Source organism: Tasmannia lanceolata, unplaced genomic scaffold (genome assembly GCF_043159265.1).
Source record: "Tasmannia lanceolata isolate RefF3 unplaced genomic scaffold, GAP_Taslan_0.1 ptg000037l, whole genome shotgun sequence".
NCBI lineage: Eukaryota > Viridiplantae > Streptophyta > Magnoliopsida > Canellales > Winteraceae > Tasmannia > Tasmannia lanceolata.
This window is the reverse complement of record NW_027518714.1, coordinates 18,747,640-18,764,975: the sequence shown is the minus strand read 5'-3', so window position 1 is coordinate 18,764,975 and position 17,336 is coordinate 18,747,640. Positions and strand designations below refer to the sequence as shown.

Sequence of the window (17,336 nt, the reverse complement as noted above, 5' to 3'; positions counted from 1 at the left end):
TTTCGACCGAAATTACCAAAATTTCAGGAAAATATTAAATAATTATAAAAAATTGAGATTTTGTGTAAAATCCCTTAAATTTCGGACAAAATTTCAGGATAAACGACGGTTTCGATTTTGGGTATTACTGATTTCGGTTTCGGTCTCGAACAAAACCCCTAAATTTCATTTTGGTCGAAATTTAAAACCATGCTTATAACTATCATTAATGTATATAAAATTTCAGGCATCAATTATCTGTCTACATGTTTCAATCGGCATCACAGGCCTTGATCTCCCCAATAGGACCATTTGTTTTCACTTTCTTTATGTCAAAATCTCTGACAAAATATAATCTTTGAAATCTCTTAACTATCACAATGTATAGAATTTCGGGCATCAATTATCAGTCTAAATGTTTCAATTAGCATCACGGGCCTTGATCTCCCCAAAAGAACCATTTGTTTTCACTTTCTTTTTGTCTACATCTTTGACAAAATACGAATTTTCAGCATCCATGCGTTCGAGAACCCGTCGGGCTTCCTCTTCTGTCGCAGGAACTACATTGCGAATCCTCAATCCATTTCTCAAGTCGTCCTGTTTAACGGTGAATGTGAAGTAGAATGTGTTTGAAACCTGCTCAAACAATGACAATCAGGGGGAGAATTAGAAACCGGTACAAAAATCTTACTACAATTGAACAAAGTTCCGATTTTTCCACAACAAACTGTTACAAGATGCTTACAACAATGAAGATGGACTAGTAATTACTAGCATGGTTTTAAATTTCGACCAAAATCCGAAATTTGGGATTTCAGTCGAGACCGACACCGAAACGTACTGAAACCGAAACGGCCGAAATTTGGAAAAAATTATTAATTTTTTATTCCATTGCCGAATTTCAGCGGAAATTACCGAAATTTCGGGATTTCGGCAAAAGTTTCAGTTTCGGTTACCCCCAAAATTCCGGCCGAAACTGAAATTTAAAACCTTGATTACTAGTAGATACGTCAGAATTTTGAAGTAAACAGATCAGTAATTGCTACTACTCCCATATGATCTTACCTCACTGGTTCTGAGCTCCGGCCTGGTAACATGGGCCTCGACTTCGATGTTGATGAAAGGCTGAAGCGGATTCTCTAATTGTGTATACAAAACACATGATTTGAAACGAAGGAAGTCTCCCACATCCACCTGCACAGATAATATGTACAAGTACAAACCTTTGAATGCGAGGAGACACTTGTTTTCTTTTTGAAAATTAACAGACGATGCAAACAGATATCTTCCTCTTTTTAGGTTCTTAAACACAACTCATTTGGAGACATAAAACAATGCCTCCTTAAGAACATATTGATGTATAGATATGCTATCCTCAATCACCAGAATGGCTTAAGCATTCTGATGTAATGCCCTGGTTGGTGCGCGTTGGAGCACTTGGAACTTTTGGGCACTTTGAGATAGTACTTCTCCTTATAAGCTTGTTCCATATATCAAAAAATACAAAATCCCCTTCATGGCCTAACTGTGAGAGTAATATAACTATCGCCAGATCAGGTAACTCATGTTAAGGGAATATTCCGAACCAAGAAGCCTCTTGGATGAGAGGGCTTGAAACTCCCATGCTACCACTGTGTATACAGAATATGATAACAATATGAATATTTAATCTACACAGAAAAATGCGTTAAAACACAAAGCCAACACTTATTGACACTGATGCTGCAGACTCAACAGAATTCATATTGCTTATTATCTGTATCCTGTCCTTTACAAGAATGAATGTCAACCTTTGTGGTGATATTCATTTGATATTCTTTGGTCTGACTGGTGTAGCTGACACTAGCGAAGCCGAGATTAGAGCTTTGCTAATGGGGATTCTTTTGTTCAAGGAGTTTAGTTGAGAGCTCAGATGGAGGGCAATGTGAAGAATGTAATAGTTTGGCAGCAAGGGAGTGTGTAGTCCGTAGAGATTAGGCCATGTTATTAATCGGTTATTGATAGAATGATAGTGTAAGAGGATTGGGCATTGCCGTTTTCTCATGTTCCTAGTGTAGCTAATGACTTAGCTTGCATCGTCACAAAAGGGGGGCTTTTAGTGATGTTATGTGTCCTTAAATATCGGTCATTGCTTCAAAGAAAATGTCAACCTGCATTAACAGTCTGAAGAAACCCAAATCACATGGCTTTCGCTTTCACCTATGTCCCCACTCTTGTTATTAATAATTGTATTTTGTCTTCCTTAAGATTAAGTACACAAAATATTGAATAAAAAGATAAAAAAAATTAATTAGATTTAACTTGGAAAAAAAGATTGGGACAGATCCGGCAGTTAGATCAGATCCACTTTTGGATATGTGATGGAAGATAGAGAATTACGGATAATATCAAAATTTTGTATTGATCTCACAAAAGGGGGTTGATCTGATCAAAACCAATATCTGCAGAAATTTAGCAATAACAGTCCTAAAATTATGTTTTCAAAATTATGATTTTTGCAGAAGATTCAAAATCAAGGATTTGACCTTTGGATGATCAAGAACAATCCTAGAGATTGAATGGAGAGAATCTATTCCCTAAGCTCTCAAATTTGGGTTGTAAGTAAGAATAGGATTATCAGGGTTTCCAATTACAAGAAATAAAAGAAGAGAATTATGGATTAAAAAAGAGAGAAACAAGATGAGTTAAATAGAAAAAGATTATATGAAAGAGATAAATTGATAGCTCCCAAGGTGTGATGCCAAGTTCCAAGTTGGAATCATGCCAACTTACACCATGGCATCACACCTTGGGAACCCTTTAGGCCTCACATCACAACCTTGGATCTTTTCCAAACATCACGCTTGGAAGAACAATAGAGAAAAATTCCGTCCATCATGAGAACAAGAAAGCTTCAATAAACTGCATTCATTCAGTTCTACAGAATCCAAGCCCTTGGGCATACATAAGTATAGGAGACCAACCAACTTCCATTTTCTAAGATTCCTAGACGTCCTAAAACAGCACCTTTATTTTAGAGTCCACTTGTAGCATAATATGAATCGGGAAACTAGCCTATTTTATTTTAAAAATTAAATAGAAACTAGAGAACTTAAATAAGACTTAAGACTTAAAACAGAAATAATTACTAAATTAAGTAGAATCTAAGTTACTAAAGGACTAAGTTTCCAATTATGAAACTTTGACCATATGCGATCCTGGTCATAGCAGGGCATTTCACATTGTTTTGTCCGGTAAAGAAGGTAAAGAAGAAGCAGGACGAAACACCCAACTAGAATGAAATTCTGACCGAAATGTTTCGATCATATGTTCTTTACTAGAATTGGTACTGGTATGAATCGTTTCGCCCATTTCAGACGGAATGGAATGAAACGAAATCAACAGTATGGTTCGGAGAGAAGAAATGTTTCTTTGGAGGCTGGCAGGCCCTATTAAGGAGATATTAGATCTGTATCCATTAATTAGGTTTTGTTTGAGCTTAATCATAGGAAGGCTAATGGAAAGGTCATTTTGTCAACAAAACTAGGGCCTGGGCATAGGGTGAAAAGATCGTGTTGTGGGGGAATCATGTTCATTTTTAGATGGTAGTGACCTTTGGGCTTCTTTTTTTTTTTTTTGCATTATTTTGTTTCTTTCATGACTACCTCATTCATAATCTTTGTCCTTCCCTTTATCTTTAAATAAAGCTTGTTATCTTCCAAAAGAAAAGCATCCACGAAGTATCCATAATGGTATTATATCATGCAGACAAGAAATTGTTTGTAAGATAGTAAAAAATATACAGGCCATCCATATGCAAGGCTGAAGAGAATTGTTAGCCCAGAAGCACACTAATAGTACTAGCTACTATTATGAGTATTAGCTTGCAGTAATAGTACCACAGCAGTAATGGTGTTAGTAATTAGAAGAATGTATAACTAGTAGTGGTAGTAGAAGCATATCTATGTAACTAATTATGGTAGGTTTTTTAGAAGTAGCATGCAGAAGCAGGGACAGTAGTGTTAGTACTTCATTTTTCCCCCTTTGCTGGCTACTAATTTTGATAGATAAGCGACAAAAAGAGAAACTACGAAGTACTAAAGCTAGCAGCAGTGGTGAGGTGGCCACTCCAAAGAGCATGTAAGGCCCCTCGACTCAGCGAGGCCAAAAGGCACTCGGCGTAGCGAGGTGGCCACTCCAAAGAGCTGTTTCAGCCAAAGAGCTGCGTGTGAAACACTCACCACCTGGGCCATGGGCACGTGGCGAGGTTGTAACACAAGAAGTGAGTGTAAGGCCCCTCAACTCAACGAGGCCAAGAGGCACTCGGTGTGGGGAGGAGGCTACTCCAAAGAGCTGCGTGTGAAACACTCACCTGGGCCATGGGCACACGGGAGGTTGTAATGCATGAAATGTGTGTACGGCTCCTCGATTCACCGAGGCCAACAAGCACTTGGCGTGGAGAGATGGCCACACGGGACTCTTTCACGGCGGTTTAGGACCGTGCTGCATCGGGGGTCGAGCCATGTTTCGGCGTTGGAGAATCGGGGAAGTGAATACACCTTTGTTGGTGAATAGAGGTGGTCTCCAGGGGCATCTAGTGTCGCCAGGTTACACGTGGGCGGTCAGAAATGCTGTAGAAAGAGCAGACACACATCGCGGTTAGTCGCGGGATTGCGCTGTCAGGAGAGGGGCAGAGGTGCCCAAGAAACGCATTTTATATGGGAATTAAGCACAGGGTCGCGCTGTGCCATACCAGGGCGCTAATGTCGCAGCCGACCACAGGAATGAGCCATCACGTACTTCTGAAGATATTCTAGTTGGATGAGCTCCTCAATTTGGTCTTTTAGCTGTCGGAAGCCTTCGGTATCATGTCCGTAGCCGTGATGGAATTGGCAGAACTTGCTCTTATCCACCTCCCGCCCTGCCGAGCGAAGCCTGACAAGCCACTGGATGAGGTTCTCTCAGTCCATCTCTCAAAGGATGCTTTCTCGAGGGGCATTCAAGAGGATGTAGTTTTTTGGACGGCCAGTCGCACAGCGCTTCCGGCAAGAGTGGGCGCTCTGGCGTTGTTGAGCCGCTTTCCGATCTCCTTGGTAAATCGGCGGAGAGCACGACTTTGTTTCTTCCTGCGTGAGCGGACGCTCCTCATGGTTGATGTACTTATCAACTCGCTTGCAGAGGTCATTCATGTCTAAGGGTGTCAATTTTGGCTCGGGCTCGGAAGCTCGCTTGAGCTCGGCTCGAATCCTTAACGAGCCGAGCCGAGCCGGCTTGCCAGGCTCGTTAAGCTTAACGAGCCGAGCCCGATTTAGGCCAGGCTCGGCTCGTTAAGAATTTAATATATTTAAATATATATATTATATATTAATATATACACTAAAAGGGTTATCCAGGGAGTGAAAGGGGGAGGCAAAATATGTCACTTCATTTTTGGAACCCCATTTGTTACTTGGACCACCCCCCATAGCGTAAAAAAAGTAGTCAAATTACACTAGATAGGGCTGTCCAAGGAAGATGAGGGGTGTGAACTTAATATAACCCGAGCTCGGTAAGGCTCGCGAGCCTGACCGAGCCGAGCCTGGTTCGAGCCCGAGCCGAGCTTTTGAGCTTAACGAGCCGAGCCGAGCCTGGCCAAGCTCAGCTCGGCTCGGCTCGTTTACACCCCTATTCATGTCTTTGGCAGGTTTCTTCCTTAGCGAATGCCAGACCGGTGATGTCGGTTCCAATCCATCTTCAAGGCGAGCAGGGTTGTTTCTCAGGTGAGGTCCCTTGTCTCCATGCTTTGGGCATTGCACCAGGTAATGTAGATTTTCAGTAGTTTGCCACTCTACCACCTGAGGGTTGCTAGGGAGGACAAAGTCCCTTGATATTCGTGGTTGGCGATGAAGTGGTCAATGAACAGTACGCCTAGTTGCAGGAAGGAACTGATGAAGCCGACTGGAAGGAGGTGTACTAGGTATACGCTAGTTCTCTAGGGTGATGGGGAAGGTTCGGCACATAATGAGGTCTTCCGCTCCATCAATTGCCATCGTCGTTTTGAAGGCGTCCCAAGTGTTCCCTTGTGCCTGTGGAACCATCATATGGTCCCAGGAGAGGCTACTTGAGGCTTCTGGGGATCGGTGTTTCCAAGAATTTGGCAGGGATGGGGCGATCATCAGCTGTGATCCAAGCTTGGCTAGACGTTGAAGTGGAGGACTCTCCTTTCTGAGTGGTTGGGGTGGAACTCATGCTGAATTCGGGCATTTTGCAAGAGGCGAGCTGGTTCTGCCGCTTTTGAAATTCGGTGGACGGGGCAGGTAAGGTTTTCTACACGCAAATTCGTGCGATGCGCACGTCGAGACAATGTTTCTATGTCCAGACGCTGGCCGGAAGCTGGCAGGAGGTGATTTTCAAGCGTATGTTGTAGGATTTGGGATAGTTTGGTTGCCTTTATCACATGTTTGTGTGGTGGAGACCATGGTAAGCAACGCCGCTAAGGGAAGCATGAACAATGTTTCTATGTCCAGACGCTGGCCGGAAGCTGGCGGGAGGTGACTTCTCCATTCCCAGCATGTTATGTTTCGAGGTTGGTATTCAGCCCTCTTTTACAGCTAGGACACCGTCGGCCCCACGGTGGGTGCCGAACTGATGTTCCTCAAATCCGACCGAGTGTGCGGACCCATGCGCCAGGTCCTGCCTTCTGCCTGGTTCTGGAGGGAGGGAGATTGCCTTTACCTATGACCTGCGCTCACAGATAAAATGTTAAGGGCAACCTGGAGTGGGAACTTTGGGGAACCCTTCTAAGTCAAACAGAGGCACCAAAATGAGAGCTGAATACAATGGGTACCGAGTAGGATACACGCACCGGGGGGGTATACGAGGTGTATTGTACTACCCTTAGAGTGAGCTTGAAGAGCCCCGGACGTGGAGTGAAGGGTTCCATTTAATAAGCAGAATTTAGTGTTCCTAGGCACGATGTGACAGTGACGTGACACTGCGGTAATCGCTGGTATGGCTGCCGATGTTTGACAGAGTAAGGCGAGTCAATGTTGGTACGTTCTGACGTAACATAGTATGGATCGTGCACTACCTATGATGGTGACAATCCAGGGATGGTAAGTGATAAGACTTTGCACCGCCCTACGATGGAGTGGGGCGTAGTTGGTGAGTGAGGGGACATCGTACGACCCCATGAGTTGATGAGTTAGTGAGCGCATGGCGCCGCATGGCAGCTGAGGTGGTTCGTGTCATCTGAGGATCGTGGGAGGTTTGGCTGGATCTGGCCTTTGGACCTGCCGTGTGGAGGCAATTGACCATAGGTAGTCGGTAAGTAGATGGTCGGGTGACCCGATGGATTTGGGTGTCCGCGTGTGGCTCGCCATGTGTCACCATCTTGCCGGTCGCTCGATTTTGTCCCCAACACTAGTTAACCAATTCCTTTGATACCATTGAAAAGAAGGGGATTATAAAGGGATTCGCAGCGCAACGGAATGCATGGGAGGAACTAGTTCCAAACTTTTTAATCCCTTTAACCTCTTACTAAGATCCTAGTCACTAGATGATCGATGGTTGTCAAAAGTAACATTCAAAGGGTTGAGAGATTATACCAAAAGTGATTGTTCGATTGACAATCTCTGCTTCATCTACTCCCCACTTGGCTTCCGATCTTCTCAAGATCGACGCCTTAGAAGTTAGAGTGATGGCTCCCTGAATTGCTCAGACAATGGAGGATTGTAGAACTCTTCTTGAACTAAAAACTGATTCTAGAAATCCGAGAGAGATAGAGTTTTTTCAGAAACGTTGCAGAGATGGGAAGAGGGGAAGAGAAAATGTCCAAGTGCAAGTTTCTCTTCCCCTTCTCCCATTTAAATAAGGAGAGGAAACGTCCAAACCTATTCGGACGTTTTCTCCCTTATTTTTCTCCATTTTCTATTTTCCAAAAATCCCTTTTTGCTTTTATTTCCAAAACAAGTTATTAAATATAGAAACTTGCTTTCGCCTCTCTCTCTCTCTCCAAACTCTAGAAACAGAAACTCCAATTTCTCTTTACCCACTGATTAATTAATCCAATTAATTAATTACCAGACGTACACCACTAGTATAATATATATACTTACGTGCATACACCAATGTCACGGTGTAAATCCTCTTGTATGTCATACAGATGATCTCATCCGTCCGTGCAATGCATAAATTCGGGACCTGAATCCTCCAAGGATTCTTACGGGTCAAGCGACTCATGAGTGGGATCGATGCAGGGATCCGATGGCCTATCCCGCAAGACACCCAGAGCCCCATTGCAACCAAGCTTTGTAGTCCAACTACAATCACATTTAGGTAAGTGGCCCCCACCAAGACATTAACCTGAAAGTGATCGTCAGATCATCCAAATACCCCTAATCACATCCTATGTGTATATCCTTCCTCCATATCCTCACTGACTGGGCTGGGTGCTACGGGAGTGGACACTTACTACCCCTGGGCCGGCTCCAAGGTGTGTGTGTCTATATATGTATGTATGTATGTATCGAAAACCTTTTGATAAACAATTTATCAAATTGTCATGCCAGGCATGTTTAGTGTTCCTGCACAAGAGTGCAGATAAGTTACCTACACTCGAGTGCAGCAACATGATGGGGGCCCACATTTTTTGGGGGATCACAAGCATTCATTTGGAAGGCCCTTCCATTGATAGGGTATGTCTCAAAAATCAGCCCCATTGGATCATCCTAACCCAATCAAAGGTGGAGGGGAAAATGGACAGACACTGTGTGTCCATGTTTCTGTCCATTTTTTCCCTCCACAAATGGCAGGGTTAGGATGATCCAATGGGGCTGATTTTTGGTACACAGCCTATCCATGAAGGGGCCTTCCAAGTGAATGCTTTGGATCCCCCAAAAATGTGGGACCACCCTGTTTCTGCACTCGAGTGCAAATAAGCTTATCTACACCCTTGTGCAGGAACACTTTACTATATATATATATATATATATATATATATGTGTGTGTGTGTGTGTGTGTGTGTGTGTGTGTCGAAAACCTTTTGATAAAGAATTTATCAAATTGTCTTGACAGGCATGTTTAGAGGCTCGTGTTGTGATTGAAACTGTAAATGACTTTCCACTTCAAAAGAGGTGGAGGATTCCTTGTTGAGTTTCCCTATTGATCTCGTATGTTACCTTATAGCCCAACACTACCCGAATGTGATCTTGAATCGAGAACCACTGTAAACTAGTCCAATGCCAAAAAGCGGGCTCACATACCAATATGACCCCTTAGGTCTAAGAACATATAAAGGGTCATGTCTGGGTAGAATAGCCTTATCCTTATTCCTTGATCACAAGCTATTCTAGTATAAATGATCAAGTTCAGTGTGTGAACCATTCACCACACCCATGCTGCATGCTTAGGGTCCACTACCCTAGTGGACGAGATAAGCCACCCCAATTCGTGTACGGAGGCAAGGCCTTATGCTGGTTGTGTATATGAACAGATGCCCAGTCTTAATCCCAGTCTCAACCCCAAACGAGAACATTTAAGGTCTGCGTGCGCCTTAGGATCAGTGAATCCAAGGGCATGATGCTACCTAAGGACAAACATGTGTTAAACAAACACATCACTTTTCTTTAACAATACCCAATAGATGTCATGAATATCATTAATAATTAAAGTTCAATACAAGAATCACTGGCTTTTACGGCATACACTCCAACATATAGATATGGTTTTCTTCTTGTCTTTATCAGTCTGAGTCGCTGTCTATTATGGGTTTGTTTTCCTATGTATTTAAAAATCATTATTCAATAAAGGATGCACGTGTGGCTTTTACTTTCGATTTTATTATTCTTGTGAATAAGAGTGTAGGCTCCTCTTGAACAGAACCTAAGTGTTTCTTCTCTCTTCTTCAAAATAGGGAGGACAGGTAAATGAGGCAGCATCACTTTGGTATCAGAGGTGTCACATCCTATAGCGGACAAACAACAAAAATCCTTTGGTGGAAGAAGATAACTCGAAGGAGATTGCCTCCCAATTGCAAAGTTCGATGGAGATGATGCTCTAGTGGCTCGCTAACCTCGACGACAAGTACGACCAACTCTCTACCTCTACACAAAAGGAGAAAGGGGAGACTTCGGAAATTCATCATGACCGTCGATCTCGTTGAGCAAGGGAATGGAGTCCTTGCAGCTTGTATCCCTTGGAGCCATCCACCCCGTTCAATCAAACTCTATTTTCCAACCTGGTTGTGTTTATCGTGCTGAACAATTTTTCAAGTACCACAACACCGCTCCAACTCAACGCTTATCATTAGCCTCCTTCCATCTGCAAGGGGAGGCCCTCTAGTGGTATCAGTGGTACTCCTGTTCACAAGTCTATCTTACTCGGAGAGGAGGGGGGACTTCATTGAAGCCTTTAATACCATATTTGGGCCCACATAGTATGGAGACTATGTAGAAGCATTGGCAAAGCTTTGACAAACACGCATAAAGATAAGCGGATCAGGGGTGTGCCAACTTGTACTTCCAGACCCACATTAACTCATTCGCCAATCTCTTTGGCATCGACCTAAGTTGTAAAATCCATTTCGTTCGCCGTTTCGTTTTGGCGACCAGAACGGAACGCTTCGGTGTTTCGACCGCTTCGTTCCTCATTTCAGTTGAAACTTTTCGTTTTGCTTTCCAGAGGGTTTTTTTTTTTAAATAGTTAAAAATATGAAAAAATGCAAAAAAAATCAGAAATTGTTAGAAAATTAGAGAAGCTTGAAGAGCTTAAAAGAAGATTAGAGTTCAATAGATCTTAGTTGGTGGGAAAGTGTGTAAATGAAGTTTGTAAGAGAAGGGTGAAAGAGAAGAGTGGAAAAACAATGATTAATGGGGTATATATAGCGGTGTGAATGCTTGTGGATGTGAAAAGACGGAAAATACCCTTCCAACTGCTATAAAACGGTCATAAACAGTCATAAAATGAGGGTAGAATGGTCCAAAAACAGTCCCAACGGCTATAATGGCATTCCCGTAATTTTTTTAATTTTTTCCGCCTTTTCAGACAATTTCGGTCGAAATGGACCAAAACGGCCGAAATGGACCGAAACGGAACGAAACGGATTCCGATCGGTGTGCCAGATTTCAAAAAGCTTGTGGAGGATTAAAGGTGGTAGTTGGATGGGAAGGGTTCAAATTTATGAAAAATGCTAAAAGGCCTCAAGGTCCAATATTATAGACTGAAAGTTTTTGAGGAAAGTGAATTCTGCAGCAGATTTGCTTGTTAGAAGAGGGGCTTCTAGGTTGGGGTTGGGTATTGTGCATTCTTTGCCCCTATTCTAATTTTTTTGTTCTTTTCTCTATTGCATTCTTCTTTTCTTTTGCCAAATTTGTCATTTATCAGATGGAGAACAGACAGAGATCAAAATTCTGGCTTGCTTACTTAGCAGGAAACAGAGGAATGGTATTTGGTATTAGTGGTAATAATAGTAATAATAGTAGTAGCAGCAGTCATGCAATAATTGCAGTAGTAATAACACCTGAAGAAATCACTGCAATGGCAAAAGACAAAATGCATGGTCATAAAAGTAATAGCTTTTCATAATGGTAGTGCTGAAATGGCCAGAAATAGTAGCAGTTTTGGAAAGAAAGAATAGTAATAGTCATAGGCCACTCACAGGTCTTAAAAAATCGACATGATCGACTTCCAGAAAGGAGGGCATCTGACCAACAAAGGCATACGCCGTTGAAAAGGCCAGCTCGAATGCTCTGTGCATCAAAAATCCTCCAAATATTCGTCCATACAAGTTCCTTTGCTGAGGCTGACAAATTAATGAATTTTCGAGGCGGGTATCCCTTAGTAGAATGCTATCTCTGTTTGCCAATGCCGGCATGTCACAAAAGACACGACCCTCGGCCAATAAAGCCTTCAATCTACCGACTTCCCCATGTAGATTATGCCCGCCCTTCTCAAACTCTTGTCTCTTCTCTTCCCTCTTCCTCTTCCTCACTCTGTCTCTTGCCTCGCCTTCTTCTAGACGCAACTTTTCTTGATCAGTTTCCGGCAAGAGGCGGTTTACAGGGACAGGTTTCAGAGTCTTTGAATCACATGCGACAAATGTGAAGTATGCCGTCAACGCTATGGAATTTGAAGGATTAGAGCAGTCTGCCAGGAAAGAGGACCAAAACCAAAATATCAGTTATGGAAAGAGAACATACATTGCTTTGGAAGTACTTATTTTGCATTAAATTATTGCAAATAGTGAAAATTGAAATCTATAATCATCATAAAATCGAACAAATACAATATTTGACTACCTCCTCGTGATTGAGTGATTTCCATTTGAATCTCGATTGATGAGCGTCCAACCCAGGTGACAGAACCAGATACTTTTAAGTCAGTGTCTACACTGAGTGGCTTCACCAAAACCATCTTGTCAACGGAAGCAGTGACTACCAAAGGAGGCCTTGTTGTGCTATCGTCATTAGAGCAGTGCTGATGCAGACATAAACAAATGAGAAAAATACACAGAAATACTTTCGATGCGTAAAAGCACGAAGTTTCAAATTCACATTTCGTGCTCAAAGAACGGTGCAATTTTAGAAAATTCTCTTTTATCACTCAACATGATATTTCCAGAAAATATATGCTTTCCTTTCCATAATCAAGTAACAGCCAACTTTTATTAAAAGTAAAGTAAGGTGTGCTATCCTTTAAACTTTCCCTGGTCTGATCGGAGCAAAGGACTCCAAAACGAGAGACTTTGACTCCTTTAAACGAGAGACTTTAACTTGCACATATCATTCCACCCCCCTTACAAATAACCTCGTCCTCAAGGTTGAATTGTTGAGAAGATACTTATAATCCACCAGGGTCCCAAATCATAATGGCCGCATCATTTGAATCCCTCCAAAATCCATTGCGAACGAAGTTGGAAAGAAATGCGATTTTTCGTGGAGGTGCATCGAAACGATAGATTGATCGAAAAACTTGGCATGGTGTTCAACTAAAGTATATTCGTCCCCATCAATTCTCGCATTTTTCTCCATTTGAAAATCAACATTTTCAAGATTCTGTTTTTCTTCGTCGTTGCGCATCTCCTCTTTCACCGTGCTGATTTTTTTCAAACATTCTACAAATCTTCGTTGCCCTTCAATCATTTTCAAAACCAATGCTTTAATTTCCTGTAGATCTTCACGTACGGATTCCCAAATCTCCGATGGCGCAGCCATGACGCAAGATCGACGGCTTTGATACCACTTGTTACGTGCCTAATCGGCCGTAACGCAAATAAACAAAAAGAAAGATAGAAAAAAGGGGGGAGAGAGGTTGATTCGAGGCAACCGGACCTCCTAATGGCTCAAATTGAGAGGAACGATGACTCTCCTACAAAGTTTCCTTTGCTGTAGAAGTATTTTCTTCTTTTCTTTCATTCAATTACAACTACTTAAATACAAGTAAAAGAGAATGCCACATCACAAGTCCATCTACCCACTTACAAGACACATCACCAATAACTAACCCCATAACTCTAAAACACATAGCCACTACATAATAACTAGATAATAACTAACCCCATATACACTATTAACTTGCACATATCAGATTAGCTAATACTTGTTTTGCATACCATAACCCACTGTAGAGTACTTCCAACATTCTCAAGCAAATTCCCTGGAGCACCACTCAGATGTCTGACACACTTGCCCGTGAAAGAGTCTGGAGGACTGACCTTGTTGTGGGGAGAGGCCTTTGATGTAGCAACTTGTTTTCTTGGGTACTTCTTCCCTGCAGCTTTCAGATTTTTGTTTTTGTTTTTCTAGGCCATCTAATCCCCTTTTCCAGTTTTCTGATTTTCTGTATTTTGCTTGCAGTTATTGCATAGTTTTAACATATTTTTTTTACTTCTAAAAGAAGATAAGTAGGCTTATGGAGCCAAGTCATTCCAGAATTACAATCAAAGCAAAAAATTTCAAGCATACCGGCTGTGAATTTTGCTTCATGGTCACTATGTGAAAACATCCAACAAAGATTAGAGAGATAATATTTCGCATTTCTGGAAGTTTGGAATGCACAAAAACAGTGGTAAAGCACCACAATGTTATATACCAAACTCAAATCTCTAATGGCAGCATAAAATCCAATCGGTTCCTCCTGAAATGCAAGTTCATCCCCACATAGATCTTTAGACTAATTTTTCGGTAAATCAACTAGTTGTTGATTAGACAACCACTTAAGCAGGCAAAAAATTCATTCGTTTTGTTATTCAAAGATGGAATATATACTCCCCTCTTTCACTAGAGCGAGGATTTATCATATCCAGATGAAGGTTTATAGTTCAGTTGATAAATTGGCAAACTACAAACTGAATCTCAGTTATATGAGAACTTGACTAAATAGATCAGATGGGTAATTTTCTTGGAAGTTCTGTTTTCAAGTTTGATCAGTTTTTTTATTCAAATAGATTTTTCAAACAACCTGGAAAATCAGTTACAGAAATGCAGATGGGTTTATCTTAATCTACAATCTTAATTAGTTACTTATAGTTGTAATTTACCAACTACACATCCCAATCAGTCATGTATTCTGAGAATTTTAGCACTATGTTGGAATTGGGCTGTACCAATAGAAAGCATATGTTAAAGCCCAATATGCTAGGGGAAATGATTTCAACACAAACATGTTTTGATACATGACGCTCATGTTTCTTGTCTTTTATATTTAAAGAGCTGTAAAAGGTTTTTTACTGTCCCCAAAAAGCACTTACGTGACAATTAAATGCTAAAAGACAAGAAACATTAACGCATGTATCAAAACATAGTTGTGCTGAAATCATTTCCCTATGCTAATTGTCCTCATCCTTAATTTCTTTTGATAAATTGTAAATAACAAGCTATAATAGGCTACGAAAGCACGGACATAAATCATTTATCCCACAGCCAGTCCCAAGATCAGTTAAGGTAACAATCAAACCTAATGCCAAAGAGTGAATCTACAACAACAGCAGGCCCAGAATTCATCACCCAATACTAGCCACCCTATCAATAATCATTTAAGCAGGCAATTCATTTGACAAAACCCATCAACTAGTTAATGTCCACAAAACCCATCAATAATCTGCACAGAATACTAGTCTCCATTTCAGTGCTATTTAACACGCAGTTCAGATAAACCCATCAATAATCAGAAGCAAAAGTTAACCACTAAACCAATCACCATAAAACGCAGAACTCGCAGACATAATCCACAAATTACACACACAAAAAACCTGGCAATCTCAATTCAGAAACAGAACATTATCATATACCTTGACAGCGATGGTTCCAGCAAGTGCGTCAAGGTCCTCAAGCAGTTTCCCAATCCTGACTTCATTCCATGGATCTCTGTACTGCTCTCGGAGTATGTAATCACTTGAGAAGTTATAGAGAATACTGATTCTGCTCTGCGAAGGGGTTTTGGTGAGTAATTCGCTCTGCGGAGGGCCGTCATTTGTGGGGTCAAGTAGCCTCTCAAAGATGCTTGATCTTGCTTCCCAAAGAGCATTTGTGACAGGGGAATGATACATACCAGGCCATAAACTAAGTGGCTTTCTAAATGAAGAATTTGAATCAAAAGGAGGGGAATTTTCAAAGGGGGATGTGAATGTGGAAACAACACGAATAGGGCTCGAATCTTGAGACATGGGAAATGGGTTTGTGCTAGGGTTTGGTTTGGGTTGTTTTGGTGGTTTTGGTGGAAGGGTTTAGTGGTATTTATGATGGGTTTTGAAGAATTTAGGGTTTTGATTTTTAGGGTTTTGTTAGTGGGTCTTGGAGAAGGTAAAGAACTGATTTGGGTGTTTTTAAGGTGGTGGATTGGTGATTTTGAAGTAAATAAGGGTTGAATTGGGTGGTATTATGGTGAGGTTTTGGTGGTTTTGAAGTGGAAAAAGTTCTATATAGTTATGGGACTATGGGAGTTTAAGGGGAAAGGGAAGTGGTTTTGAAGGTGGTTTTATGGTTTTATTACAGAGGAATCTGAAGTCATTCGAATATGATGATTGGGTGATTGGATTCCATGACTCTTGGAGGCTCTCACAGTGACATAACAATGAAACTGTAAACCTCATGAATTGGGCTGCCATTACCAATCAGAGGCATGTACCATTTTGCAACATAGGACGGCCCCACTTTGGGAAGACTATGAACGGTCCCGGTAACATAGTGACTTCGAAAGATACATCTTATGTATAGTCATGTTTCCCTTTAAAAATGGGGGGAGAAGTGATATGGGCAGCCCATTTTTTCCATCTTTATAAAACTTTTTATTTATTCATATTGTATACTAATAATGATCACTGGCTTTAAATTTTCACCAAAATTATTCATATTGTATACTAATGATCATGGCTTTAAATTTTCACCAAAACCAACATTAAACAACTAGAATGTTCTCATTTTCATTCCCATGAGAATGTATATCGAAATCAAAAAGTATACTCAACTCAACTAAGCCTTTGTCCCAAATTAGTTGGGGTCGGCTAATAAATCCTTTAGAAAATTTTCATGAAGAAGGTAAAAGGATCTACCCGGCTCAAATTTTCTTCCATTCTCTCATATCCAAGGTCATGTTCTCTGTTATGTGCCTAGCCCTCAAGTCTTTCTTAACTGTTTCTACCTAAATTGTTTTCGGTCTACCCCTACCTCTTTTTACTCCATCAACTTTGCACGAGTCACTTCTTCTCAGTGGAGCATCCAAAGGCCTACGTTAGATATGCCCAAACCATCTTAAGGTGTGGTATCTCATCTTCTACTCAATTGGTGCCACCCCCACCTTTTTTCATCTTTATAAAACTTTTAATTATTCATATTGTATTCTAATGATCATGGCTTTAAATTTTCACCAAAACCAACATGAAACAGCTAGAATGTTCTCATTTTCATTCCCATGAGAATGTATATCAAAATCAAAAGTATATTAATGTTATAATATGTTGTGTGTTACATAAGGCATTTGATAGGCAATTTGGAGGAAATCCAAGTTGGGGCAAGACTGAGTCTTTATATGGTGCACACACACATATGCTTGAATTGCAGATGGGCCCGTATGGTTGGATGATCCAACCCACTAATTTTTTCTGCTCCAACTTAAATATGTCGTGACCAAAAATCATCCCCGTAGAAAAATTACGTATTTACAAAATACCGTCACAATTCATCCTATTTCATTAGATCATGTTCATTAGTTCCTATTTGTGGTGCAAAATTTCGTGGAATGTGGGTAGTGGTTATGATCGATTCGATAGAAAAGGAGGAGTCGCGTGTATTTTTCGTTTGGGATTTTCTAGAATAAATCGTCGAATCTTCCTTCGATATCTTATGAGAGATATCCAGTCGATGCCAAGATTTGGTGATCCGCTGCCGAACCTATTCCAATTCCAA

At 41.1% G+C, this 17,336-nt stretch overlaps 1 protein-coding gene across 1 annotated transcript; it reads right to left on the bottom strand.

Annotated features, from left to right (window-relative positions):
- Window positions 1-177: 177 nt before the first annotated feature.
- On the bottom strand, window positions 178-15,985 carry LOC143862388 (acyl-coenzyme A thioesterase 2, chloroplastic-like). Its single transcript, XM_077373429.1, has 5 exons — window positions 15,224-15,985; window positions 12,234-12,411; window positions 11,594-12,081; window positions 1,045-1,173; window positions 178-615 (listed from the first exon to the last, which is right to left on the bottom strand). The coding sequence occupies exons 1-5, from the start codon at window positions 15,596-15,598 to the stop codon at window positions 400-402; spliced, it is 1,386 nt and encodes a 461-aa protein (XP_077229544.1). The 5' UTR covers window positions 15,599-15,985; the 3' UTR covers window positions 178-399.
- Window positions 15,986-17,336: the final 1,351 nt, after the last annotated feature.

What these genes read in the sequence shown, in the direction of transcription:
- LOC143862388 (XM_077373429.1), bottom strand. Translation starts at nt 15,598, where the DNA reads ATGTCTCAAGATTCGAGCCCTATTCGTGTTGTTTCCACATTCACATCC. An exon ending in CTGGAACCATCGCTGTCAAG is followed by an intron (nt 12,412 to 15,223) that starts GTATATGATAAT and finishes TGTCTGCATCAG; the next exon opens with CACTGCTCTAATGACGATAG. An exon ending in CGGAGCTCAGAACCAGTGAG is followed by an intron (nt 616 to 1,044) that starts GTAAGATCATAT and finishes TTGTTTGAGCAG; the next exon opens with GTTTCAAACACATTCTACTT.